Genomic DNA, 27,581 nt, shown 5'->3' on the forward strand with positions numbered 1-27,581 from the left:
GCTGTGTACATGTCCACCTGGGGCCCCTCCCCTTCCAGGCCCATCATTGGCCATTGGGGGAGGGGCAGGTTGACATGACCAAGTATGGTCATATAACCCAATAAATGTTAAACTAATTTATAAAATATATTTAAAAATTAATCTACCACCCATTTGGGAAACCCTTCCGGGATCATGAAGAAACCCCAGGGTTTTGAGAAAGCCTGCTTGAGTGGCACAAGCAAAAGAAGAGAGCAGAGTTCCATGCAAGTCCTGCACCATTTGTCCATTTTTATTTGCTAGCCATACAGGGAGAGGGGAGCTGCTCCCCCCTCTTCTCCCTCTTCAGGTATGAGACCCACAGTAGTTGTTCTTTGTGACAAAAGAGCTGTAGGTCTACAAAGAGATGAAACAGAGAGATGAAACACTGAACTCCCTTGGTTCAGGAGAAAGCAGCAGTGTCTGATGCTCTGATCTCTGTCCCATTTCTTTCATCTCCTGCCAGAATAAGCAGACTGGCAGGGAAGTACTCTTGCTTCCTGATGCATCTCTCACTCTGTTTCTAGACCCAGCTGCTCAAGTGGGTATTCTACCAGGGTAAAGCCTGATTCTTCCATTTCCTCATCCTAAGAGAAGGAGTCAGCTGACTGGCCCATGACTTATTTCAAAGACCTTATTAAATACTAATGAAGGGCACTGATAACATTTGGTGTAAACTAAGAACAACATTTTCAGGTACATGTGCCAGACATAATAAATCAGTATCTATATTTAGGCCTGTTTATAAGGTATCTCGTTTCCTGAAATTCTGAGCCTTTGTAATTCCCACTGTCCTCAACTTGTTGACTTTTGGCACAAAGTTTACTTAGAAATATATTATTCTCCTTCCTTGCATTTATTTTTCTTCTTTCTGTGTTTGGTGTAAGAAGGAATAGGATGACATGGCTACTGCCCCAATGTGTAAATCTATATATGTATGTCTTTTTTTCCCCAATAGAGCTATGCCGGATTCTGCCAGATGTTTGCTGTTTTACCCATTCCATTTTTTTAAAAAAAGAAAAGAGGTTTTCATCACTCAAGAAGGTTTAGAGATCAGATGCAGTTTTTTCAATGTTGGGAAAGATATTATAAGTCTGATTACTGGCAAGGATAAATTAACATTATGACTCTGGAAACAGAATTTAAATTCTTTGCCATCCCCCCCCCCCCCATTTCAAAATACAAGGTAAATGTTAACAAATAGATGTACTGCTTGTACAAAATTGTGGTGCCCAGCAGGAAATTATCATGGGAAATACAAAACATCATTTAGGTTTCAAATTATATAGCAAGCTCTCAATGACTATTATCTGTTTGTGTTTATTTAATTATTTTTATCAGGCAAAATGCTGCTTCCTGGGAAGGTTATCATATTTAAAAATATAAAAATTCCAGCAAAAAAATCTCAGATTCATAGAAATATTCCAACAGCAGAAGATAAAAACCAAATGAAGCAGAGAACATAATACCAAAAGTTCAGCATTATCTAAAAGTAGTAAGAACACAACATAATTGGCAAGCGGGAGGAAATGGTAAACTAGAAGTCCTAAGAGCTTTCATCACTCAAGCTCTTTGATAGGATGCTGTGTGAGCAAAGAACTTTTCAGTTTATTAACTAGTGAGGTCAGTGCATGAGAACAAAGGATTATTATATATTAAAAAGCAGCTAGTGACTGAATCAGAGGATTTCTTGGGCTACAGAGAATTGGGTTCCAGTCATAGCTGACTTGTGGCAACCCCATCAGATTTTCAAAGCAAGAGATACCCCTTCATAGCAACACTGGGCTTCTTGGGTTGTTTTCCATCCAAGTAATAACCAGAGTCCACCCTGCATAGCTTCCAAGATCTGGTAAGATCAGGCTAACCCGAGCCATCCAGGTCAGGGAAGATAGCGGTGCATCCTTCCGACAGGGGGGGGGGCATGCTATTTGCTGTTACACACCTTACCTCTTGAACAGATAGCAAAAATCCTCAGGTGGTGACATCAGAGGAAGACAGCCTTTCAGAAACCGTAAAGGCATGAATAATTGTATCCAAATCCTTCCTCTCTAAGGGTCGCCTTTGGTGAGCCAACCCAAATGGGTTAAAGATGCTCCATTTATAGAATGGAATCATAGCATTGGAAGGGGCCATCTAGTCCAACCCCTGCTCAGTGCAGGATCAGCCTAAAGCATCCAGGATAAGGATCTGACCAACTGCTGCTTGAAGACTGCCAGTCTTCAGTATTCTAGCAGAGATCTGTGTTTGCATCTGTGAGTCTAGATCTCACTATTTTTATCTCCATTGTGTGTTCTTTTTTATTATTTATTTAATTAATTCATTACCTTTATATACCACCCTCGCCTGAGGCTCAGGGCGGTTTACACGGAACATGAAATAACTACCTGTATTTATTTTTTTAGGTTTTGTCCATAATTTGTTTCTGCATGTTTCTCTTTGGATTTGCCAGGAATTGCGTTATCATGTTGACTTTGTGATTTGGAAACATGCAGGCTCTTTGAATAATCAAAGGTGCTGTTATGGTAAAGCAGCTAACCCATTTAGACCCACTGAACTTGTTTCAAGACCTATTGTTGAGGTCAGTGACCTTGGCCATCATTTCATGCAGGAATTATTTAATGCTGCAAATTTAAGTCCTATGTCTCTTGATTTTTTTTTGTTGTTCTAAAAATGAGCAATCCCAACTATTATAAGTCAAGAATGATTGGGTTGATACTGAAAGACCCAAATGTAATATTACTAGATATGGTATGCCGTGCTAGCATGTGTTAAGTGATCTGACAGCTTTTCTCCCCCAAGATTAATATGATGATGTTGCTAAATAGTTCTAACCTTCCAAGCAGTCGTTACAGCAACCCCCAGTATTGATCATCCATCATCCAGTATGGACACATGTGTGGGTTTTTTTTAATGGTCATTTGAGGACTTGAACAGATCACAATTTGATCCAGGAGACATACCTGCTGAGTTTCCTGTGTGAGCACAGAACTTTTCGGTTTCTTAACTAGTGAGGTCAGTGCATGAGAACAAAGGATTATATTTAAGATTCAGCCAGTTACACAATCTTTCAGAGGATTTGTTGGGCTACAGGGACCATCTTTTTTTTTCTTTGAAGAAATTGAAGAAATAAAATCTTTAATCTGCTTTCCCATTTTCTTATGAATTTCCAATCAGCATTTTACCTGAAAAGGAGAAAGAGGCATGGGCAAATACTTTCTGTCTCCTGCATTGAACCTTGCAGTGGCTCTTCTAGAAGAATTATTTCATCACTTGGAAGAAGATAACAGGTCTCCAAGTCTGTGTTCCCTCAAGTTTGGGAATCTGTAGAAGGCAATTGTATCTCTTCCAGAATTCTTGTTGCCATCTGCCTTTGGCAAGTACCGGAGCAAGCGTTAACAATTCCTTAAGTTAACTTCTTCCTGTTTTCTGTTTATCTGGTTCCTGTTTTCCTTGGATGGAGCCAAAAATCTCAGCTTCACTGGAACAGGGCTCTTTTGTACCAGCTGTGCACTGATCTGATAATTCTATCTTATCATAATTCCTGGATATACATGACTGTTAACTTCCATGAGAGCACTTGGAATTCTGTGGTGTTGACAACATTAGCTCAGTAGCTTCACAGCAACCCATATGATAGATGATATTATCTTGGATAATGTTGCCCAGTGACTTTGTAGATGAGTTCTGAATTGAGGACTTCCATTCTGTCTTCATACTCTTCACCCCTATGCTACAAATTCTTAACCACTATGCTGCAACTATACCAGCATCGCTTGGGCCCATTATGCATGGCCACCGAAACGGTGATTTCGGGTCACATGGAAAATGCGGAAGGGGAAGACGCGAAGCACACCGGTTATGCACGGGAGGGGGCGTGACAGCGGCAAAACCCAGAGTAACCGATTATGCACGCGGCGATCCCAGCGCCACTTCTGGTTGCGCCACGGTCACCCGGGATTGGCAGATGGCTGCGCTTTCTTCCACGTTTCACTGACGCGGCTTTTTCGGCGGCATACACCGAAGCTGCAGCCGGTTGCAGCCGGCTCTGTGCGTTATCAGTGATTTTAGTCACCGCCATTCCACCCCGAATGTGCGTTATTCCCCCCGTGCATAATGGGACTTGGTGGTGTTCTGTTTGCCTCTTCCCCTGCCCCCGAATTGGCTTCCAGGCATTTTTAGATACCATTTTGTTCCAAAGTGATATCTGCATGCAAGATTTCCCCATCTGCATCTGATAAGCCCTGGGTTTAATGGAACTTCTGTTGCTTCTTTATTTATGGGGGAGAACCTATGGGATCACCCCAGTCCACTTTATACCATTTCCAGGTGGAATACTGTCCCTGGAGGAGGAGAGGAAGTATTGTTTTGGAATTGTCTAATTGACAACAGACCCCTCAGCTGAGATACTTCCTTTCCGCCCTGTTGTGATTTTTAAGAAAGGTTAATTGCTTGGGCTGCTCAGCAGCAGAACTAAGAAAATGACTGTATATCTGTAAAAAACTGCGAAAACTTCCCTTCTCTCCGGTACATTTCCATACATTCTGTGCATTGACATCACCTGGGCTTATTATTTTACACTACCCAAAGCAGTGTGAACGAAAACTGGATGTAAAGGAGGTGCAAAGGAGGTGAAAAACACTGAAGTGTCCCAAGGAAGGCTTAACGCTTACAGGAAAACTTTGCTACAAGGAAGAGATTTTTTGGGAGGTGGGGGGGATTTAATTTGCTGGAAAGATCAGAACATAAATAGTTGGTTATACGTTTGTCTAAAAAGCATTCTCTGTGGTGAGGAGGGAGTCATAATCTTTGTATTTTATGTCCACCGGCCTGCATCTTTTTCTAGCATAGATACTAGGGGTGTGCAAATTTTTTCTCAGTATTTTTCAGTTCAGGTCTAAACTCAGACCCCAGTACCCTAGAGCAGTGGTCCGCGACCTTCTTGAGGCTTCGGACTGGCGGCGGCGGGGAGGGTGATCGCCCAGCCACGCATGTGCGGCTGCAAACGGGCATGCACGGCCCTGCTTCCCTCCCCCCCCCCCACCCACAAAAGAAGCTTGCGGCCTGGGAAGTTTCTTTCTGAGAGCCAGTTTGGTGTAGTGATTAGGAGTGCGGACTTCTAATCTGGCGAGCTGGGTTCGATTCTGCACTCCCTCACTTGCAGCCAGCTGGGTGACCTTGGGCTCGCCACGACACTGATAAGGCTGTTCTGACCGAGCAGCGATATCAGGGCTCTCTCCGCCTCACCCACCTCACAGGGTGCTTGTTGTGGGGAGAGGAATGGGAAGGTGATTGTAAGCCGCTTTGAGCCTCCTTCGGGTAGGGAAAAGTGGCATATAAGAACCAACTCTTCTTCTTCTCTTACTGGGGGGGGCGGGGAGAGAAAGCCGCAGCCCAGTGCCAGGGCCTTTGCGGCCCGGCACCGGGCCGTGGCCCAGTGGTTGGGGACCACCACCCTAGAGTATTCAGATTTGGAATTTTTTGTAATTTTCTTTGGGTCCAATAGCTTGATTCTTAGGCTGGCTTCTTAAAAGGGGCTGCAGTAGAAGCCCAACAAACAGCTGAGAGGTAGGAGTAATCTGCTCTTGCCTCTCCCCTGTTTTTGCATTTACTGGTAATTCCTGAATATGGCCAGGATTTTCTCAGTATTGGGGGAGGCGAGAAAACCCAGATACACTTGGGGAGCCAAAATATACCTGGAATATTCCTTATCCGGGTATATTTTAGGCTCAGGTAGACCTGAATGCACACCCCTAGTAAATGCATATGTAGTGGTTGCAAGCAGCAAAAATTTCATCATACAAATTTATCACATTCGCCTGACACAAATTTAGATACAACTTGAGAATGGTAAACACCAGTTGCATGCCTGTCCTGGAGCTCTGGAAAGTATGCATTGGATAAAAATCAACATACATTCTGTGTGACAGAGACTCCCCATGAGATGGAATGGTAAAATCAATAGAAAAATTAAGAGCTTTGGAAGGCCAAAGAACCAGATTCCCATCTGCCAATCTGTCTTGTTCTATCCCCTCTCCAAGTGTTAGAGATTTCTTATTTCTGTTCTTCTTATTCTGTGTCCGAATGATCATGATACGCCCTGAAACAAGACTGTCCAGGTGTTTTCTGATCTTCCATATTGGAATGAGGATACTTGTGCCATTAGAGAGCAATGATCCACAATGCTGACATATGCACATCTTTGCACCCCAGAAAGAAAATTCAGAATGAAGTTCCATGGAGGAAAGTGAACTGAAAGAGTATACTTTGGCCCAGGCATAAGTAAATATTATTCTGTGAGGCAAACAATCCCAGCCTTCTCCTAAGAATGGAGTATTACTTACAGCAAAATGCTCTGCCAAGACACCCCATGTATTACACAGCATTGTGCATTCTGCTCATGGATTAACGTACTTTCATTCCTGAAAACAGACACTCGGAGCTGTTTTTTCTCCGACAGTTATTTCTGCTGAATCATTCATTGGAGCCCAGTTTGCCAGAGCACACAGCGTTTACTTGTGCGAAATGTAATATTTATCCTAGCCCAGATGTTACCAGATATTATTCTGTAAAGGGAATGATGGATCATAGAAAGAGGAACCTCAGAGCAGCTCACCCAAGGAGAACTGGTTCTTTCTTTCTTCCAACAACGGCCGTCAAGCATTTCACTTTTCCGACAAAAAGAGATTCTTCCAAATATTTGAGGCCAGTTCTAGCAATTATCCGTGTTGATTTATTTTCTAAGTTTGGGTCCTGCTTTTGGTTCCTTCCCCAACCCCTGTTTGCTGTACTTCCAAGTTTCTTCAGACAAGGTGTTTATTTTTTTGTACACCTGGCAATGCAGTAACAAATCATGGTATAAATGCTACTGATCCTTGTTTTGTTTTGCAGAACCCACCAACACAATACCTGTTTTGACCAAAGGAGCAAACACATCTTCACGTAAGTTAAATTAAATGGTTTGTGCCTCTTTGGCTAACTCTTCACACTCAGGTCTTCACTCCACCTTTCTCTACAATTTGCCTGTAGCTAGAGCTTCAGCATGCAGAAGATTTTTTTAAAAATAGCCATCTGATTTCCAGGAAATCTTCCTTTCATTTAAAGCAATAAATGAGCTCTCCCTGCAGTTTTAGAGACTCTTTGAACTTTCAGCATGGCCTTAAGAAATCCACTGCAAGAACTTGTCAGGAATGGTAGAGCTCAAGGGGATGCTATTTAAAAGTAGCAGCCGGCTGGCTGTCCATCCTATATTCCTCTTCTTTCATTATTGGCTGCTTGGCCCAGCATGTAGATGCCTCTGATTTCTTCTGCTGTTGCATGTGCCCTCTTATAGCATGGCAGATCTGGATTTCAGTGTTTTAATCTGGAAAATTAAAACACGCTTATATCATGATTGATGCTCTTTTGCTTTTCCTGTGTATGTTGGTTCTGGTTCCTTCATAAGGGTGCTGTGCATTTTTTTTTTAAAAGAGCATACCAAACCTCTTCTAGGTGTCTTCTTACAAGGCTTTTTCAAGATAGGGCTCTTCAAGTATTTGCAAGGAGGCTACATGTATGTTCTCTGTGAATTGCCCCTTACAAAGTCACAAAACGATCATCTGCCCTCATTCAGGTCTCACATTCTCTGACTGCATGCTGCTGCTTGGTTCTGTTCTTTTGTCGGCTTTGTAGCCATCGAGAGTCGATGGTGCATCACTAGCTCTTCTGGGTTTTGGAGACGTATACCAGAAGCTACTGGTGGAATGAAATTGCCTGCCTGTTTGAGCTAGATCATAAATGGAGCCTCAGTCTTTTGCTTTAAGGTGGTCTTCAGCCTACCAATAACATTTCTTGGCATGTTGTTTGATCTTGCATTTAGTTAAGATCTTCAACCTTCCTTTAAACTGGTCTTGCAACTATTGTGGGGAAGATTTTAAAAAATCGACAGCTTCAGAAACCTAGACAATTCTGATTTCTGTCTTGGTTCTCCTTATTTGTTAGTTTCCAGGTTTCTACATTCTCTTGACAATTAGCATGAATCACTCCCTGCTTCTCTCTTCCCGAGCCACTTCAAGCTGGATTTCTTTTCACGGAAAACTTATTTTGCCCGACCGCCAGTTTTCTACGGTAAACTCGCTTCCCTGCTCTGGATATTTCCTAATTTAGGCGCTTCTTATGGACGCTCAGTCTTTGTAGAGCCATCTGAACATAGCCTTTTTCTCGTGTAGCGTGGAGTCTTCCAGTCTAATTTATTATAAACAAGAAATGGAATTGTCTTTTTTCACCCCTAGCCTTCAACGTAATCCCTTTCACAATGGCTCATCCATTGTGCTGTTAGGAACAACTGAAAACATTTTCTCAAGCGCTGCCGGTTTTCCACCAACTTTAGTAGCACTTTACCCCACAAGGGATTGCCTGCTTTCTTGCTTTCCAGAGCTTATTCCTTTTCTTTCTTTTTTTTAAAATCATTTTTCCTCTCTTGGAAAGGCTAACTTCAGGCTAAAGCTTACAGCTTACCGATCCCCATTATTATCTTGCCTTCTGTATATTGCAGAGCCTATAGAGAAGATATCGGCCTCCACTGAAGGAACAAATACATCTTCCTGTAAGTACATAATGAGAAGTAGTCTAAGTGAATTAATGGCGTACATTCTTTACAGATCAGTCATATGCACAAACCCTATTATAATTGCCAGGGATACAACTTTATTTAATTAATTTTTTTTAAATTTCTTTCGCAAAGCTTAAGAGCCAAGTAGGCTTCCCAGAATCTAGCTTACAAGCATGCTTGTGAAAAGAAGAATCCTAGTCTGTCCCCTCCGTCTGTGTCACCGGGTCTCAACGTTCTGGTTATCAGTTATTGAATTGTTTCATGGCCTAAGGCCTCATATTTATCAAACTGCATCTCCAGATATACTCTCTGGCTCCAGTTACCGTACTCAGGCAGTCTTCTCCTAGCCTAGGACTGTGCATATGAGAACAGCTAGAATCTGGTCAACAGCAGATCTAGTCCCTTGGAGGGCCCTACCAGATTGCACCTCTTCTCACGACCTTCAAGAAGGCCAGTTTTCTTTCATAGGGCGTTTGGTGGAGGGTAAACTGTTTTGGCAGGTTCGGTAGCATTTTTAGTTTTGCACACTTTCTGTTTTGTCACTTGGATAGTGAGATTTGTGTTCTTGCAACTGGGTGTTGTGTTGTTAGCTGCCTTGAGTTTGAAGAGATAAATTAGGATAGGAATGGTTTAATGATATATCAGTAGGGATGAATGGAGTTGGCCTTTTGCTATGGCCAAACTCTGGAATGGATTGGAATGGCTTATGAGATTCACTCTGGAGCATCGCAAAAAGGTCTGTGTTTTCAGGTGGCGTTTTTACCCAACATTCATGGTGCTTGCATGCTGTGTCCCATGAGAAAAGCTCTCTAAGGCAATAAAAGCATAAATAATCTGTATTGTTAGACTATCAGGGTGTGAAGCTGCGGTAGGTCTTCCACCACTCCTTGTCTACTTTGATCTCCGTTTTATGTTTGAATTATCCTCCCGTGCAATGAGGGAAAGTGTTTTTAACACCTTCTCTCTTCATTGAATACGAGAATTAAAAAGAAGTAATTCAAAGTATCTTTTAATTACTTTGTTTCATAACTGGGAAAGTGGCTGCCATTAATCACTAACCTCAACAGTTTTATTTCCCCAATGTTTTTGTGAACTACAATTGAACCCAAAGGAGTGATTTGCTTTTCTAGCAAGGAATTACAATACTGCATATTTAGGATGTTGTGATGCTGTTTACTAATTTACTTTCTCCTTATATCTGTACTCTTATGATTCCTGTTCCATTGTCTGAGGAAGTGTGCATTCACACGAAAGCTCGTGCCTTGAATAAATCTTTGCTGGTCTTAAAGGTGCTATTGGACTTAAATGTTGTTGTCCTAATGAGAGAATGTCACTGGAATGTGATAGGGTGTAGCATCTCAAGCCTGAGAATTCTGATCTGGAAAGGAGGAAAAGAGTTTTTATCATTTCTTTCCATGCTTGAGGAGAGGGCTGCGGCTTGGTGGCTGAGCATCGGCTTGGTATGCAGAAACTCCCAGGTTCAATCCCAGCATCTTCTGTTAAAGAGATCAGGGAGGAGGTGATATGAAAGACCACTCACTCCCTGAGACCCTGGAGAGCTACTGCCAGTCTGAGTAGACAATACTGACTTTGATGGACCAATGGCCTAATTCAATCTAAGGCAGCTTCATGTGTATTCAAGCTGGATGCTGCCAGCATGCAAGGTAGGGTTTGAGGAAGGAGACAGAGAAGCAAAAGAATACTGCGCTAGAATATTCTGCATCTCTCTGTGGTAGAGCTGGAAAGCAACTGATGTTGGGCTCTCCCAAACCACCCCTGATTGAGAACAGAGTAAACCAAGAAGCAGTAGCTTGCAATCAGTATTTGGAAAAGGAGAGGTCATTCGGGATTCATTTCAGGATGCAGTGGGAGATGAGACAGAAACCATTCCCTCTGCAGAAACCATCAAATGGATGCAAGGCACTGAGACTACATGAGGATGAGTGAGCCAACTGAGGTGGAAAGGAAAAGATACAAATGAATGGAATCAATAGAGACAGTAGTCACATCCTACGGACAGCAAGAGACCTTAGACTAGAAGAAATCCTTATCCTGCCCCCTTCAGCAATTCCTTTACCAGTTGTCATTTTTAGCCAAGACTAGTGGCCAGACTAGATGTTGAAACTTTTGTTGATCCCATAAGAAAAGTGTGCGAAGGGGAAATAGTTTCTACCCATACAGTGAGGTGACAAGTAATTACATGACTTTGGAATTGGTCAGGTCTTGCTAATCTGAAAAACAAACCTAATGGAATATATCCGACCATATTCTTCCTCTTACAAAATGCCATTTCCTTTTGCAGGAGAGGAGGACAATGATTTCCCTTCCCTTCACAGACTCCCACTTTGTTCCCCATGAGAGTCTGCTGAACTTGGGGGACGGGGTAGTATACTAAAGGAAGAGGGAGAAGTGGGACGGTCCTCCTTTAAGAAGGCCACTGAAAGTGGGATCCATGCCAGAATTTGCCCAATGTCAGGAAACTCCAGTTAATACGTGTAAGTGGAGAGCAACCAAGGATTTGCCTTTGAAGTCAAATTAGACAAAAATAAGGGGAAACCTAGAGGCCCCTTGTTTTGAGGTTCTCACAGCTCATAGAAGGAAATGGGACCAGCGAGCTGACATTAGTGGCTCTATCATAGCACTTTCTTGGTTTTGTGCAGTGCTGGATTCACAGAGCATGAATTTGATTCGCTTCATCTGTATTTCTGGGGAGGATGTCACATGGACATGATCTGCTTTGGTTGTACAGCGTATTTTCATTTTTTAGGATGCCCACTCTTTTCCCTAAGGCAGAGTCCCTCAGGAGCTTGAATTCAAGCAAAACTAGTGAATCTCCTACTGCCTTTCCTGGATGTGCAAGCAGGGCTTCCATAAGTGCCTGTTGTGGTGTGACAACTGTGTTCTGGGCTGTTAGAACTGCAGCATGCTGAGACCTGCAAGGCTGCCTTGGAGGGCTTTTGACTCCTGTTGAGGCGACCTTGGGAAAAGTAGCCCACCTGGAGCATTCCACCATATTAACCTTGTGAACTGGGAATCCATCAACCCCTCCCAACCTTGATTGTACCTTTCTTTTAGCAGGGTAGCGTACAGACCATGTGCTCCAAACTAAATAGGCTGTCGAATTGATCCAGGGTGACAGCGTCAGTGTTTTGTAAAGCCTATTGTGAGAAGGTCCAGATGAACTATTTTTAGGTGCCCTTAAATCACACTCAGTACCTTGTGCAGAGGTAAAATGTTTAATTTACCTCAACAACTAAAACTTGATGGCAGTGGAACTGAGAAGAAAACGGCTAACTTCAACAAGACTTAAAAGTTCAGTTTATATGGTCCTTGTTGGTTTTAGACTGTTAGTTATAACTGTTGCCACAAGATTTTTTAAATAAAATTCACAGGAAATGTTTAAAACTTTTTCTTTCTTTTTCTTTTTTTCTTCTTTTTTGCAGTTAGGGAAATGTAAGAGTGAAGTGTAAATTAGTCTTTATCAGCTACATCATAAAGGGAGGATAAATTGACTAAATTCAAGCATCACCCTTCAAAAAAAGAAAGGTATCTACAGGACTGCACATGTTAGAACTGATGTGAGGTCAAAATGAGCTATGAGCAAAGTTGGAATGCTACCAATTTAAAATTGTTTGATACCCTACAAGGCTAAACAAGGTGAAATCCTTTGTATGCATAATTATCTAGATAGAAGTCTCATAGATTTCTGCATGGCTTTCTTCCGTCTAAGCATGGCTAGGAACAGTCTTTCTTCTTAAAAGGTTGTAAAAAAGAGAACATGCTGTTTGCTTTTTCACAGGATTTGTACAACTTGTACCAGCCATCATGTTGTCCAAATAACTTTTCCCCATTTATAAAAGATCAGAAGATTATTTTACCCTTATTTAGAATGGTTTGCATTAATTGTACCTGTTTGTTATCGGGCTCAAACTAACCTCTACAGGCATTTATGGCTCATGACACAAATTCCACCTCTGCCAGTATATGCCTACCCTCCAGCCAAGCTTTTCCCAGCAGCTACTCCTTGTTTATTTATGTATTTATACCCTGCCTTTGCCCCCAAGGGTACCCAGAATAGCTTGCATCATTCCCCCTCTCCTCCCTTTTATCCTCCCAACAAGCCTGTGCAGTGGGTTAGGCTGAGGGAGTGAAAGTGGCCCAAGACCATTATCAAGTTTCCATGGAAGAGTAGGGAGTTGATCCTGGGTTTCGCAGATCCTGCTTGCTGACCACTACATCAACACTTGTTCTTTCCTCATACATTGAGCTCAGTGATGATCTTTCCTGTATGAGCTCCAACATTATGAAATGGGTTGCCACTAGAGGCACTAGAGAGCCAGTATGGTGTAGTGGTTAATAGTGGCGGCTTCTAATCTGGTGAGCCGGGTTTGATTCCGTGCTCAACCACATGCATCCACTTGGGTTACCTTGGGCTCGCGACAGCCCTGATAGAGCTGTTCTGACCGAGCAGGTATATCAAAGCTCTCTCAACACCACCTACCTCACAGGGTGCCTATTGTGGAGAGAGGAAAGGAAGGCAATTATAAGCCGCTTTGAGACTCCTTCGGGCAATGAAAATCAGGGTATAAAAACCAACCCTTCTTCTATGTGCCCTCCCCTGACTACTTTCAGGAAGGGTAATAAGATGACTTTATTGCAAAGAACTTTCTTTTAACTGGTTGATATGCTTTTTTGGAGTATCTTTGGTTCTGATAGAGCATGTGCAGATTTGGGATTCAGTGGAGCACATGGCTCTATGCTAGCACATATGAAATCAACGTTAATTCATGCACCAATGGTAGAATTTAGTCCATTAGGTTAAAAAGATATTTTCTGATAGTTACAGTATTTTGGTAATGATAAAGAATTGGTATTATAGGAGTTTTTAGAATACCTCAATAATAGCCTTCAACATCATCAACACAAAACCAATATTGATGTACTTTGATAGGGTTCTTTTTAGCAAATGTGTTTTTTCTCCTTTTTGTTACACAGTCCGTGAGCAAGGGTTTTGTTTCTGATTTCAAGTTGTTTTATCTCAATAGGCCATTTGGAGCTGAAATGAGCCATTAAGGGAAGACTCTGCTATCTACTTTTCAAAGGAACAAATATTTTTGTTTGCTATTTTATTTTTCATTTTGTTTTTTAAAAGGAAGCAAAGGAAACTGTTCAGAAGCCAAAAGGGCTGTGCACAGTACTATGCTGTGGATGTCAAAGTTCTGTATTAGAGCCTTCAAAAGAGAGAATACGTGCAAGCAGAAACATGAACAGGATTAGTGTGGTTCCACCTGGGCAAGATCTTGTGTGCTTTCCTCTTTATATATTAATTAATATAGGCCTGATCTTGTGCAAGATTTATTTTGTAAATCTTTTTGTGTTTCTACTAGAGCAAGAGATCTAGTGCAAGTCGAAATTTTGCTCTGTATCCAACCTAGGGTTGCCATGTCCCCTCTGGCTAGCCAACAGTGAGAGTCCCCCCTGGCTGGTCACCAGTGAGAGATGGAGGGTAGAGTTGCTAGATCCAAATTGGGAAACTCCTCAAGATTTGAGGCTGAAGGCTGGGTAGGGCAGGAGTCTCTTTGGGGTACAGTGCTGTAGAGTTCACCCTCCAGAGCATTAGTTTTCTCTGGATGAAGTGATCTCTATAGTCTGGAGATGAGCTGTAATTTCGGGAGGATCTTCAAGTCCCACCTGGAGGTAGGCATACCTAATCCAACTCCATGAAACTCTGAGAATGAAGTAACTTTCTAAATATGCAGTTGCTTAAATTTGGAACACTGAGCACCTGTAAAAATAATTGGCATCCAGAATTCATGACTGGAATGTGTTATGGTTGCTATTGGGAAATCGGATCTGCAGTCCAATGAAGATATATACTTGGGATAAAGCTGATTGAGTATCACTGTATTTAAGAATGCTTCAGACATGGACATCATATGATGTAGAAGAACAACTTGTGAGATAAATGGATACGCATGTGTGTTACCTGGATATCTACTTGCCAATTCTTACCTTTTATATTTTACAGCATTGTGAGCTTAGAAACCAAATGAGGATGAGGCTTTGCATGTGTAGCGCTGGGCACCAGGTTGAATTGATTTTAAATCAAAATGATTCAAATAATCAAGAAGAAAGTCCAATTTAAATCATTGATCTAAATGAAGTTTCCAGTTTCCTAATTTATATAGTTCACAAACAAGCATGCCTACAGATGTAGGCATGTATCCTTTTTAGTACCCCAAACTTCCTTCCTTAGAAACAGCAGAACCTCTAACTCTTGAGGTGTCTGAAGCAAGTTTCTTCTTACACAAGTCTAGGGAAATCCTGTACTAGTTTTCCCTTTTATCCTTTGAGCAGGGATAATTCTTCTCTCCCTAGAAGATTTCTCCCCCTTCCTTTGGCCTGAATTGGGAATATCACACCTCTACCCAAATCCCTCTGCCAAATCTCTTTCCCAGTCCGCCTGTCTGTGGAGAACTAAGCTGAATCCATACTATTAGTCAAGAATGTTTTCTCTGACTAAATTATCAAAATTGTTTCTCAGCAAAGGTACAGACAGATCTTCTCTAATGCAGGTTCTGACAGAGTCTTAATTAACCACTTCCCTCAGCAATACAGCTCTAATATCACCTCTCTCACAGCTGTTGCTGGCCAGTCAGAGCACTTGGGGGAGCCTGCCTCAGTGAAGAATTTAACCCTTCACTTACTTGTTTTCTGTCACTTCAACACTTGGAGCCTGACTGCTAAAGTGATGTCTATGACAGTGGAGAACAATGTTCTAAGCAGCTTTATATCCCCATTGGGAAGGAAGCGGATATATAGATCACTTCTAACTAAAGACATACATTTTGATTCAACCCCTTTTTTATGAAATAGAAACAAATTTCTAGCTCTTATGGCTGCAGATATATATTTGAGCAGCCTCTGTTGAAATCTCTAAAGACGGAATGGCAGTAAAATTGACATTCTAATGAATGGTGTTGGAAAGTTCCTCAAATGTTGAAGTGTTTGGTCAGAAGGCTTCTGGTCAATAAGGCTCTTGGGATGGCAGTTATGGATTTGGCAGGTATGTGCTCTTTGACAAATGTACTACTGTAAGACATTTACTTATATATGTTTGGCACATTCCACCTGATTTTTAAAAAATGTAAAGACAAAATACAGTAATACAAAATATGTTCAATAGGTCATCTGTGAAGCAGCACTAATTCATACTGATCCTTCTTTTATTTATTGAGCTGTGCTGTCTACTCTGTCACAAAGGCCGGGGGTGGACAACATAAAAAAGATAATGATGCAGAGAAAAAGTATGTGAATTTTCATCTAGTTAAAACTACCTGTTCCTTTGCCCACTTAACTGAAGTTCTAACCAATTAAGCAGGTGTTACAAACATTTTGAAAGGTCTCCTCTCATGAGCATTTTCTAGTTTAAGTTGGTATTTCTTCTCATAGGAATATAGAGGCTTTTAAAAGAATTAGAATGATAGTTACTGTAAGAATTACGAAGCTACTCAGATATAAAAGAAATCTGAATTAACGTTTTATGCTATGGAAGACTGGAATCAAAACTAACTAATGAGTTTGATATGTCGATTCTTTGTACTTTTAGTCTTCTTTCCCCCTCCATGACATTCCTTGTTCTCTTTTCTTTTAATTGTATTAAAAATATTAATACACATGTTAGAAAAGGAATATAGATGTTGAGAGGCACAAAACTCTAGTAAATGTAGCACCTATTTGTGAAATATATCCACTTAAACTGCTGACTTAAAAAAAAAGAGTTTAAAAGAAGGAAAATTAGGGAGTCAGGGGTGGACTACAGTTACCATGAGTGCTTGCCAACATCATGCTCATGGTAATTGTAGTCCATGGACATCTGGAAGGACACAGTTAGGCCGCCCTGAATGTAAAGACTTTGACAGTAGGAGAAGTACAGAGAGAGAAAGAACTATCCAATGGCAATACAATAAAATAAAGAAAGTGTCCTTTTTACAGTTTTCCTTATCTGTTTATTCAGTAGGAATTCTTGTCAAAACGGCATCCAGGTAATTTCCGTTTTCAGTGAAATTCTTTCCTCAGTGACAAGTCCTCCGAGTCTTCAATATTTTTTATCAATTTACTAAGTATCAAGAATATAAACCTTATGTATAGTAATAATATAATACTGGCCACAGGTTCACATGGGTATGGGGATACTGGTCTGTATTGACACGTTCCCCTACTGAATAAACAGAAGGAAAACTGTAAAAAGGACACTTTCTTTATTTTGTTGTATTGCCATTGGATAGGTCTTTCTCTCTCTGTTAGGTTTAGTTATTAGACAGTCCTTCTTATATTATAGTAGGAGGAAGTACACACTGTCACTTTACAGCTCTTCTTCTTTCACTATTCTGTAGCCCAGATAAATGACTTACACTAGTACAATAGTCTTGATCTGGGCTATTGAGTTTCACAGAAAAGTCTTATAGGCATTATCTTTTTGATATAGAACAGCGGTCCGCAACCTTTTGGCTGCCGCGGACCGCTGCTCCGGAGTGGGGGGAGAGGGCGGCCCGGGGGCCCGCGCACACGTGGCAGCCCCAGCACAAACGCGCGTGCGTGGACTGCTGCGCACGCGCGTTTGAGCCCGGCAGTCCGCGCATGCACGTTTGCGCCGCAGCCATGCCGGCGGCCACGGCTCCCCCTCCCGGCCCCTCTGGGCTGCCAGCAAATCGGCCGCCAAAGCGGCCGATTAGCTTGCAGCTCGGCAAGCTTCTCTTCCCCCCCCCCCTAAACAAGAAGCTTGCCAGGCCGCGAGCTAATCGGCCGCTTTGGCGGCCGATTTGCTCGCGGCCTGGCGAGCTTCTCGCTTCGGGGGGGAGGGAAGAAGGAGCCGCGGTCCGGCACTGGGCCGTGGCCCACGGGTTGGGGACCACTGGTATAGAACAATTAATAGCATAGTCAGTTGTGTGGCTTTTCCAATGGACGATAAAGGCATAAAATGGCAGTGAGAAGCTTGAACAATATTTGAACTGGGAGAAACTAACTCTGCAGTCGTAAAGGAATAAGGGGGAGAATATACAATGAGTGAATGTAGCTGGTAAGATGGGATGGGTATTAATGGCTATTTGTTATCTGCATATTTTCTGGGCATAAAGAATAAATTTGTGCGACTGTCAGCTAAAATAAGCCAGACTGGCAGTAGAAGTTCAATAATTCTAACCTCTGTATACACATATATTGGGGGTTGAACTGCATTTCCAGAGATTTTCTTAGCATAAAGAATAGAGTACACATGCTGTTAATGTTTTATTATTATTTATTATTTATATGACATGATCCATGTTCATGGCACTTCGTAACAAAGCAAAGGGAATGTGTGGGCAGGGTGCGAGAGCTCCCTTCCCCAAGGAGGGTGCAGTCTGCAGGATATCAGTAGACGGGAGAAGCAAGGAGAAGAAGATTGCCGTGTCACTGTTAAAGAACTCTGTGGGCAAGGTGAAATAACACTGGCTTTCTGGACTAGTGGTTAGAGTAGTGGATTGTAATCTGGGTGGGAGGCCTGGGTTCGAATCCCCATTTTGCCATGTAGCCTGTGGTCCATGAGTGATTTTAGACAGTTCTTCTGCCTTAGATAAGCGACCTCACAGGGTTCTTTTGAAGGTAAAAATGAAGATGAGAGAATCATGTGTATTAATCTGAGGAACGGTGTGATAAAAATGTATTAGATAGATACAAAATGTGGGTTTTGAGGAGGGAGATGAGAAAACAATGACAACAAACCATCAAATACTACAAATCTGCCATTCAGCAACAGACTAATCCACAGGGGAGAAAAGGGTGACAGCAGGTAGTAAAAGGTCCTTCCTGGCAAGAATCTTTCCCCCAGGCATTTTTAAAGCTGGATTTAATGTTTGAAGGATCACCACTTTGGGGGATCCTCAAATGGGTGAGAAGGTGGCATGAAATGTTTTGAATAGCTACATTAAATAACTTTATACTGCTAGTGGCTTCCATTCATTGTTATTGAAATGATAAAACTATCTCGAGAAAAAATAAGATGGGAAGAGATGGGAAGCCCGTGCAGAATTTTAGGAAGATTGTTACTCCATCCTTTGAATTTCCTGATTGTAAAAGGGCAGAAAAGAGGTTTTTAACAGGGGTTATTTGTTTTATAACTCTGTCACTGTCATCTGAGAGCTACATTAGATTAGTACAGCCTTTCCCAACTGTTTTACCATTGAGAAACCTCTGAAACATTCTTCAGGCTTTGAGAAACCCCAAAAATGGCACAATCGTGCAGAATATGCTTGGGAAGAAGAGCATCCGGGGCCAATCCCCTTCCCACCCCCTCCAGGCCCATCATTGACATTTTGGAAGGGGTGGAGGGGTCAGTGTTACCATATATGGCCATATCACCAATAAATGTTTAACAACATTAAAATATATATTAAAATTAATTAACTCCCACCCATTCAGGAAATCTTTCCAGGGCCATAGAGAAGTTGCCACCAGAGTAATTGCAATGTACTGTTTGACCTTTCCAGCAGCAGCAGCAGCAGTTAGTAATAATAGTAGTAATAGTAATAGTAATAAATTTACGTTTAAAGCCTACTCTTCTTACAAACTCAGGGGGGATGACATCAATAAAACAACAATAATACATTATACAGCTGGAGTACATGTTCCTTTGGAGCAAATCACCCAATACATATCTCATACTTTCAAGGTTTTTAATATGCTAGGAAGCAAGTAGCTGGTTTCAGGTGGCTTCCTTAACTAGATGCAGATGAGAATTATTGCATCCCCAGTGCCTTTCATTTTTAAAACCTTAGGAATTGTGGAACAGATGACAGGTTGTTTTTTTATTTCATAATTCATAGTTCTGATGCTCATGAGATTGTCATCTATGCAAATCAGAGGAAATTACTGTATTTTTCATGACAAGAACACCCCATCTTTCTCACTTGTATCATTCTTTTCCTCCATATCTCAGTCTTTGGCATAGTTTGCTAGTCCATAATGGTGTTGCCTCCTCAGTCTGTTAAAAATGCATGATAAGCAAGCACACCAAGCTCATTTAGATTGTCGGGAAGTAAGTTGTGGCCTTGGAGTCATTGTGATTTATGGATTATGGATATTTGGGAGATGTCAGTGTTTCTCTTCAATGAATACATACATATATAAATACTTGCATGTTTCTTCTTTTCAAGATTCTTTTTCTCCCTGCCGGTTTGCCTGTTTTGTTTTTTTTGTTTTGCTTTGGAAGTTTTGGGACAGGGTATGTTCTCAAATTTGGCCAGAGTAAGCCTTCCTAATTCATGAAACACATTATTAGAACCTATTTGGACCTAGCTACAATTCAACACTTGAAACCATCTGTGATGAGGATGGGAAATTCTTAAAAAATAGTCCAGATATATCAGAATGGCACTTGCCACCTTATCCCATATGGTATGTTTTATTACAACTTTGGATTGATCATTCAAGGGAGAACAGTGGAGGGGGGGGGGAATTCCAACCAAAACATACCCAAAGCCAGGTAACAAGAAGACAGAGGGGATATTTGAATGTTTTCTAGCCTTTCAGACATCCTGGCTCACCTTTTGAAAAGGGCAGCTTTCAAGTTTCTGGTGTTTTGAAACCTGTGGGATGGGATTTGATATTTGTATTCTTTAGAAAAATGTTTATGTCTCTTTTCCAGGGAACCTGCCTAAGGTAGCTTACAAATAAGTCAAGAACCCAAAGGTAGAGCAGGAAATATATATTAATATATAAATATTAATTATTAAATGCACATTAAGATTAAAACCAGCATTAAAACATAAGACACAATCTCTGCAATACTGCACATACAGTCTCAGTGGCTGCACATGGTATGACCGTGGACCGAATGCAGTTCAACCCAAATAAATTACATGCACACATATAATACTATAGTATTACAGTGATACCTGGTTGGTGGCATAAGAATCACAAAATGTGATGTTCCCAACAATATCCTTATCCATTTTTGTTCCTCTCTATATTTGTGAAACAGCCTGGGGGGTGGAACATGTCCAGTTGTCCACGTTGGAATAGGGCCAATCACGGTGCAGGGACCCTGATTGGCCCTGCCCCTGCAGTTCCCGCCCTCCGTCCCTGGACTCTAGCCTCTTTGCTCTGACATGCCTCAGTGCCTGGAGCCAGCAGCAGGTAAGAGGAGAGGGCCCTGAGCAAAGGGCTGGGTGGTGGAGGGCCTGCTAACTAAGGCCTCCTGGCCTGCTGACTGTCTGCTAAGGAGCTCTGTCCCAGCCCTGCGAACAAGCTGCCCAGCCCCCACCTGCCCCACTTGATCCAGCTGCGAGCTGTGGCCTAAAGCCACCTTAAGCTGCCTGGCCAGGGGCCAGGGGAGGGGACCCTTTCAAGGCCCATTCTTAGGAATGGGCTTTGAAGCTAGTAAAAGAATAATTTCAGATATGTAGCTCACAATCAAAAATCATAGTCAAGAACCAAAAGAAAGTGAAAATATAGAACACCAAATCTGTTAATTAAAATCAAACATGTTAAGAGAACAGCCCCTTAATTAAAAGCCTGGACAATGTTTTGGCCTTGCCCAGCCTTTCTCAGTTTTTTTTACCATTGAGAAACCCCTGAAACAGGCTTTGAGAAACCCCAGAAGCGGCATGATCATGATTGGGAAGCAGAGCTCTTTACAAGTCCACATGGGGGCCCTCCCCTTCCCACCCCCTCCAGGCCCATCATTGGCCATTCTGGGAGGGAGGGGTCAGGTTGACATGACCATATATGGTCATATCATGAATAAATGTTTAACAGATTTAAATTATATATATAAAATTTACTTCCACCCATTCAGGAAACCTTTCCAGGGCTGTCAAGAAACCCCATGGTTTCACAAAAGCATTGTTGAGGAAGTATGGCTTAGCCTCTAAAAGAGAGTCATAGAGGTGCCAGACAAGCTCGGGGGAAGGGTACTCTGTAGGCAAGATGTCACTGCTGAAAAAGCCCTCTCTGTGGTCACCACCATATTCCCCTCCGAATCCTGTGGCCCAGCAAGCAGGGCTTGTGAGGCAGATCTTAACTGGGAGGAGGAGGAGGCTCTTCATGTACCACGGTCCCAGCCCATTTCAGGTTTAAAGGTACAAAACAGCCAGTGCAGATCTTTCAGCACAGCAATGGCATGATCTTTGTATCCCACCCATGACTATCACATTTTGGACCAAATGAAGTCAGCCCGTACAATAATCTTAACCTGCATGTAAACAGAGCATCCTTGTGGCAGATATACATTTATCTGGCCTTGTGGGAGGGTATTGCAACTGGAGGAAATGAAGTTGTCATGTAATTTCTACATTACTGACAAACGTATTTACTTTAAATATTTATCTCTCACCTTATCTCTTCAGACCTGTTAGTGACAGGTCTTTATTGTGACTGGTTTTTATTGGTGGTGGTATTCCAAGGGTAAATATTAGCCAGGGAATAAACGCTTGATATCAGTACCTAAAACTGCCGATTCACGTCCTTGAACATCCCACAATGTAGAACTGTGCAGGAATTCAGTTTCCAGGTGCTTCATTTGTTGCTAGGAAGAAACAGATGATCATAAAATGGCAGGTGTTTGTAACTCTCCAGTATAGGCCTGTTTGGCCGTTCAGCCTGTTTTGTGCTGAATCTAATTATATCTGAAATATACCCGGCATTCTAAATTTCAAACCGTAGACTAGGGGCTGCCCCAGCATGCCCTATGCTAGGGATAGTCAACCTGTGGTCCTCCAGATGTCCATGGACTACAATTCCCATGAGCCCCTGCCACTGTTTGCTGGCAGGGGCTCATGGGAATTGTAGTCCATGGACATCTGGAGGACCACAGGTTGACTACCCCTTCCCTATGCCATCCCCCCCCCCGTTCACTTCACTTCCCTTTTCACTTTTTATACTAAATATTCTGATGAACAGTCATGAGTAACTTGAAAGCTTGCTATGTGGTGAGATTTTGGCTAGTCCTAAGAAGAAGGTATTGCATGACTAGTTTTTGTTTTTCTTCTGTGGACCAACATGTGTACCTATAACTTTGTCAGCAGCTAAGCTGCAGACTGCAGATTCAGTGACCAAAACAGACATCCGTGTCACACAGACTAATCACACCATCGCTCATCTTTCCGGCAACAGAAGGAAGTTAAATTGACAATCTGTCTAGGCAGTCTGCATTGGCATAGTGGAGATATTTCTAACATGGGGAAAAAAATCAGATTTTTGAGAACCAGATTAAAAAGCATAATTTCTAGCAGTCTGAAATGACACGGTATATAATCACCAGCCAATATCTCACGTGAAAGGGCAAGAATCCCTCAAAATCAATATGTGTAGGGATTAAAGGAAGACCTTATAGGTTATCATCCGGGATGGGGTAGGGGAATTTTATTTAGAATCTGTCCAAATGTTGTCCTAAAGTATATCAAACGTATTTTTGAACTATGTTTGTCTGTTTAATAGATATTGCCTTTCCCTCTGCTATTCGAGGACTTAATCGTCATCACATTGTATTTATCTTCCATCAGATATCCCAGCGTTCTTGCTGACCAAGTTTAAAAATTGCAAATGCATCACATTTTTGGTCTAGACTGTCACAAGGAGGTGTTTTGTGTCCCTCCTCCCGTGCCCTTATTTGTATTGATTTGTCAGGATATTGGTCCTTCCCTTCCACATGAAATACCTGTGAGCTAATATACTGTATCATTTTATTCGGTGAACCATTCTCTGGTTTGCATATTTCTTTTTTCCACCAAGCCAATTGTGTGCAGATTATGAATTCAAGTTAACTGTTTATTTGGGTATTAATCAGTGGTGCACACAGCAATGGAGGTATCGACTCGGCTCCTGTCTAGCAATCTTCCATGGGAAATAAGACCCATTCTGTTTTCACCCATCATTTGGAAGGTATGACAATTCTGTCTCCTCTCAAGGACAGAGTTGCAAGACATGATTTTATTCTCTGGGTGAGTGTGTGCTTGTTAGGTGACATTATCATCTGTGGTTACACACGAGTAAAAGGGCACACAGTGCTGTCTGCGAAATTTGACAGAACAAAGCTTGTATTCTCATTTAACTATTTTCCTGCTCAGGTTCTCTGCTCAAAGGGGGGGGGGGGGAGACTCAAGAGGAAAGAAGAGAAAAGCCTTTTCAGCTTGGCAGATTTCTGCCAATGACAAGAGACGGTTGAAGAATAGGTGGGCTGGTAAAATTAGTGGCTAATTTCCTTGAACTTCCTTATAAAGCTACAGCTTGATTGTAGTAAATGAAATGGGAAATAGGCACAGCGTAAAGGACATGTCAGCTCCCCCACCCTGAGTTTTCGTGCCTTATCTGGTATATTAGTGAAGTTCTGATGGATTGCTTGGGTTTATACCAGGGCTATGGAGCAACTTTTTAGTACAAGGAAAAAACTGTTCCACAGATATACATCGATACTCCTAGGGCTTTCCCACATATCAAATTGTTACAGGTGACATGTTTTCTCTTTAACGACATCTAAATTGTAACTGAACAGACCTGTGTGGAAGCGTTCAGAGGAAAGTCAGATGCAAATTCTGTTTGAAAGGGGTAAATTTGGATGTTCCATTTTGGCCAGGAGCACTCTTGGGAAGTTTAGGACTGAAAAGTGAATCATTTAATTCATGTGTTGTCTTGCAACAGATCTGTCTTTTGTGTTCTCTTTACGCTACCTGGGGATCTATGGAAATGACATGAAGATACCTGCCTTTCAGGAATTAGGGGAAAGAAATATTACAAAGATCTTCCCAAAGAATTACTCATTATGAATATATGTACTCATGAATACGTCGGAGTGCTCTGTTGAGGCTTGTCTTGGCTGGATTGCCGATCCCTTGGGCTGAGAACTTGGGGGCAGAGTCTGGAAACTTGGGGATGCCACCATTAAACCAGAGGACAGGGTCTGTTAGCATCTGATGGTTCTTCTTTCGATGCAATCTCAACTATCTTGTTGCTGGTCTCCAGAGCCCTTTCCCCTGTACCATTTCAGAATATATTTTATCATGCCTCTCTTGGTGCCCACATTCTTAACTCCTTATGCCAGGATAACATTTTGTTACACTAAAAAAAGCCCTCCTCGGCTTATACGTGGGTATATATGGTGATTGAACTAAAAGCCTACTCCAGCTAGATAGTAGTTGTATTGCCTTTTGCAAATGTGTACTGCAAGCTGATCTTGCTCTGGCAGCTTGTAGGACATCAACAGTTTGACTGAGGGACTCTGATCTTTTTTTTCTATTTTTATCGCAATACTGGATGGGAGAGGGTGTGATGATAGAGCATTTCCCGCCCTCGGCTTATATGCGAGTCAATAAGTTTGCCCAGATTTTATGGTAAAATTAGGTGCCTCGGCTTATATGCAAGTATATACGGTATATACAATCATGAACAATGGATCTTCATGCCATTAGTCAGTTTTGGTTTAATTTCTGTGAAAGAACACTTGCATAATAATTTTATGGTTGGGGGTCATCACAACATGAGGAACTGTATTAAAGGGTTGTGGCATTAGGAAGGTTGAGAACCACTGGTCTAAACTTTTTGGTATTATTGGTATACACAGATATCTTATGTGTGACAAATAGATGTTCTTTTATGGTTTTAAAACATTTGAGCTCTTATAATAAACTGTTTATATTTTCCTAAAATTGATTTTATCCCTAATCTTTTTGGTTCTCGACTGCATTGTCCAAATCTGACCCCAATACAGAGATTTACCAAATCATATGCCTATCGTGGCACAGGGTGGTAAGGCAGCCAACATGCTGTCTGAAGCTCTGACCATGAGGCTGGGAGTTCGATCCCAGCAGCTGGCTCAAGGTTGATTCAACCTTCCATCCTTCCGAAGTCGGTAAAATGAGTACCCAGCTTGCTGGGGGGTAAAACGGTAATGACTGGGGAAGGGAATGGCAAACCACCCTGTATTGAGTCTGCCAAGAAAACGCTAGAGGGCATCACCCCAAGGGTCAGACATGCTTGCACAGGGGATACCTTTACCTTTTATGCCTGTCAAAAGACATGACTGGGAACCAACACAGTGGGGTTCCTGCAGTGCATTATCTATGGCTTCTGTGTGCCTCATGGTTGTGTAAATAGGCCCATATGGAGTGCTTAATTACTTGCATTTTCCTATTAAGTCCCCATTTAACTCTAATTCCACTAAATATATGGTATCTGTTATTTATCAGCTAAGTCTGTAGAAATAATTTTGTTTACTACCCAGTATGTTCTGACTTAGGTCTCAGTTCTGGGTATAAAATAGGCACATTTAACTGACAATTTAGGTCAGAGTTTATAGAATTTTTATTCTGGGTATAAGCATTCATGCACATGCCTTCAGATATGTGTGTGTGCGCACGGAAGCTCAAGACCAGAATAAAACTTCATTGGTTTTAAAGGTGCCACTGGACTCAAATTTTGTTCTGCTTCTTCAGATCAAAATGGCTCCCCCCCGAATCTACCTTTATATAAAGAGTTGGTGTAACTGAAGATATATTTACTTTACACATGTTCTGTGAATATGGCATCCATTTAATAATGAATTAGGCTCTTTGGATTTTTATGAGATGAGCAGAAGGATTTTCTGATCATTTTAATTACTAAGACAAATACAATCAACATTTTAATGACATCCATCTATTTTGTTTAGTTTTTTTTCTCATAGCAATGTCATAGAATGACCATATTTCTTAAATTGTATAGCTTCTTGGCCCCACTGTTTCTTATCTTTTTTTTCCCTGCAACTATATTTGAATGTATAGTAATATATATTTGCATGTGTTAGAACAATATGAATATTCCAAGTAATCAGTTCAGAACAGAGTTTTTATTCGAGGAAGAGCCAGCTTGGTGTAGTGGTTAGGAGTGAGGACTTTTAATCTGGCAAGCCGGGTCTGATTCCCTGCTCCCCTACATGCAGCCAGCTGGGTGACCTTGGGCTTGCTACAGCACTGGTAGAGCAGTTCTGACTGAGCAGTAATATCAGGACTCTCTCAGCCTCACCTCCCTCACAGGGTGTCTGTTGTGGGGAGAGGAAAGGGAAGGCGACTGTAAGCCGCTTTGAGACTCCTTCGGGTAGAGAAAAGCGGCATGTAAGAACCAACTCTTCTTTTAATTCTTCTTCTAGTCCACAAACACATATGCCACCATAAATCTGTAAAGTACTACTTTGCTACCCTTCTGCAATTAAGTGTGAGTTCTTGGCAGAGTTGAAATGAGTGAATTTACATCTATAATAAAACAAATTAAGGGGTTATTCTTGGCTTTCTTGTTGCATGGAATATATTTCCTTTGTTAGCAAACAGCCTGTTCCCTAATAGGATTAATGCAAACAATTGTCTCAATCAGGCTAGTGCTCTCTCTCTCTCTCTCTCTCTCTCTCTCTCTCTCTCTCTCTCTCTCTCTCTCTCTCTCTCTCTCTCTTGTAAAAGGGCTTTTGTAGGAAAAGTATATGTCAGCTGTCAGACTGTAGCTACAGAGGTTGCTGGTAATCAATGGCCACATGGGACACACGGAGCCGTCATCCGAGTGGAAGGCTGCACATCTTCCTGCCGTGGTCTCAGATTCACATGGGCAACAGGAAAAAGAGCTACTTATTAAGTCTGTGGAAATGCCACCAGCCATTATGGTACACCGCTAATAACTGCCTGTATAAAAAGTGCAAGATAAAAGAAGAACCTGAGAACTAAGCCTGTTTGCTTCCTTGGAAACTACTTCTAGTCTAAGCCCACTCGACCTTTTTTTTGTAAATTGCTGCAGTGTAAAAGGGTTTTCCTTTTAGCTAAGAGGATTGAATCGTATTCAGTTGATTAACGTTAATGCATTGGCATTAAAAAGTTTTTGGGATGCCCTGTAAGATTTCTCCAACTATTTTATTATTTTATTATTTGTTTGTTTGTTTACTTATTCATTCACTCATTTATTTATTTGTTTGTTTATATTTTTT

At 41.7% G+C, this 27,581-nt stretch overlaps 1 protein-coding gene across 10 annotated transcripts in view; it reads left to right on the plus strand.

Annotated features, from left to right (window-relative positions):
- NRG1 (neuregulin 1) overlaps positions 1-27,581 on the plus strand; it is a 680,406-nt gene that overhangs the window by 505,426 nt on the left and 147,399 nt on the right. For 7 of the 10 annotated variants that reach the window (XR_013232658.1, XM_077345430.1, XM_077345419.1 and 4 more), the window contains exons 5-6: positions 6,907-6,957; positions 8,549-8,599. The exons of the other annotated variants lie outside the window; for them this stretch is intronic. Coding sequence is in view for 6 of the 7 variants with exons in the window: in XM_077345430.1 (XP_077201545.1) it covers positions 6,907-6,957; positions 8,549-8,599 (102 nt within the window). In the remaining variant the exon portion in view is untranslated. The remainder of the gene's footprint in view (positions 1-6,906; positions 6,958-8,548; positions 8,600-27,581) is intronic. 10 annotated transcript variants of the gene reach the window in all.

This window comes from Paroedura picta, chromosome 7, assembly GCF_049243985.1.
Source record: "Paroedura picta isolate Pp20150507F chromosome 7, Ppicta_v3.0, whole genome shotgun sequence".
NCBI lineage: Eukaryota > Metazoa > Chordata > Lepidosauria > Squamata > Gekkonidae > Paroedura > Paroedura picta.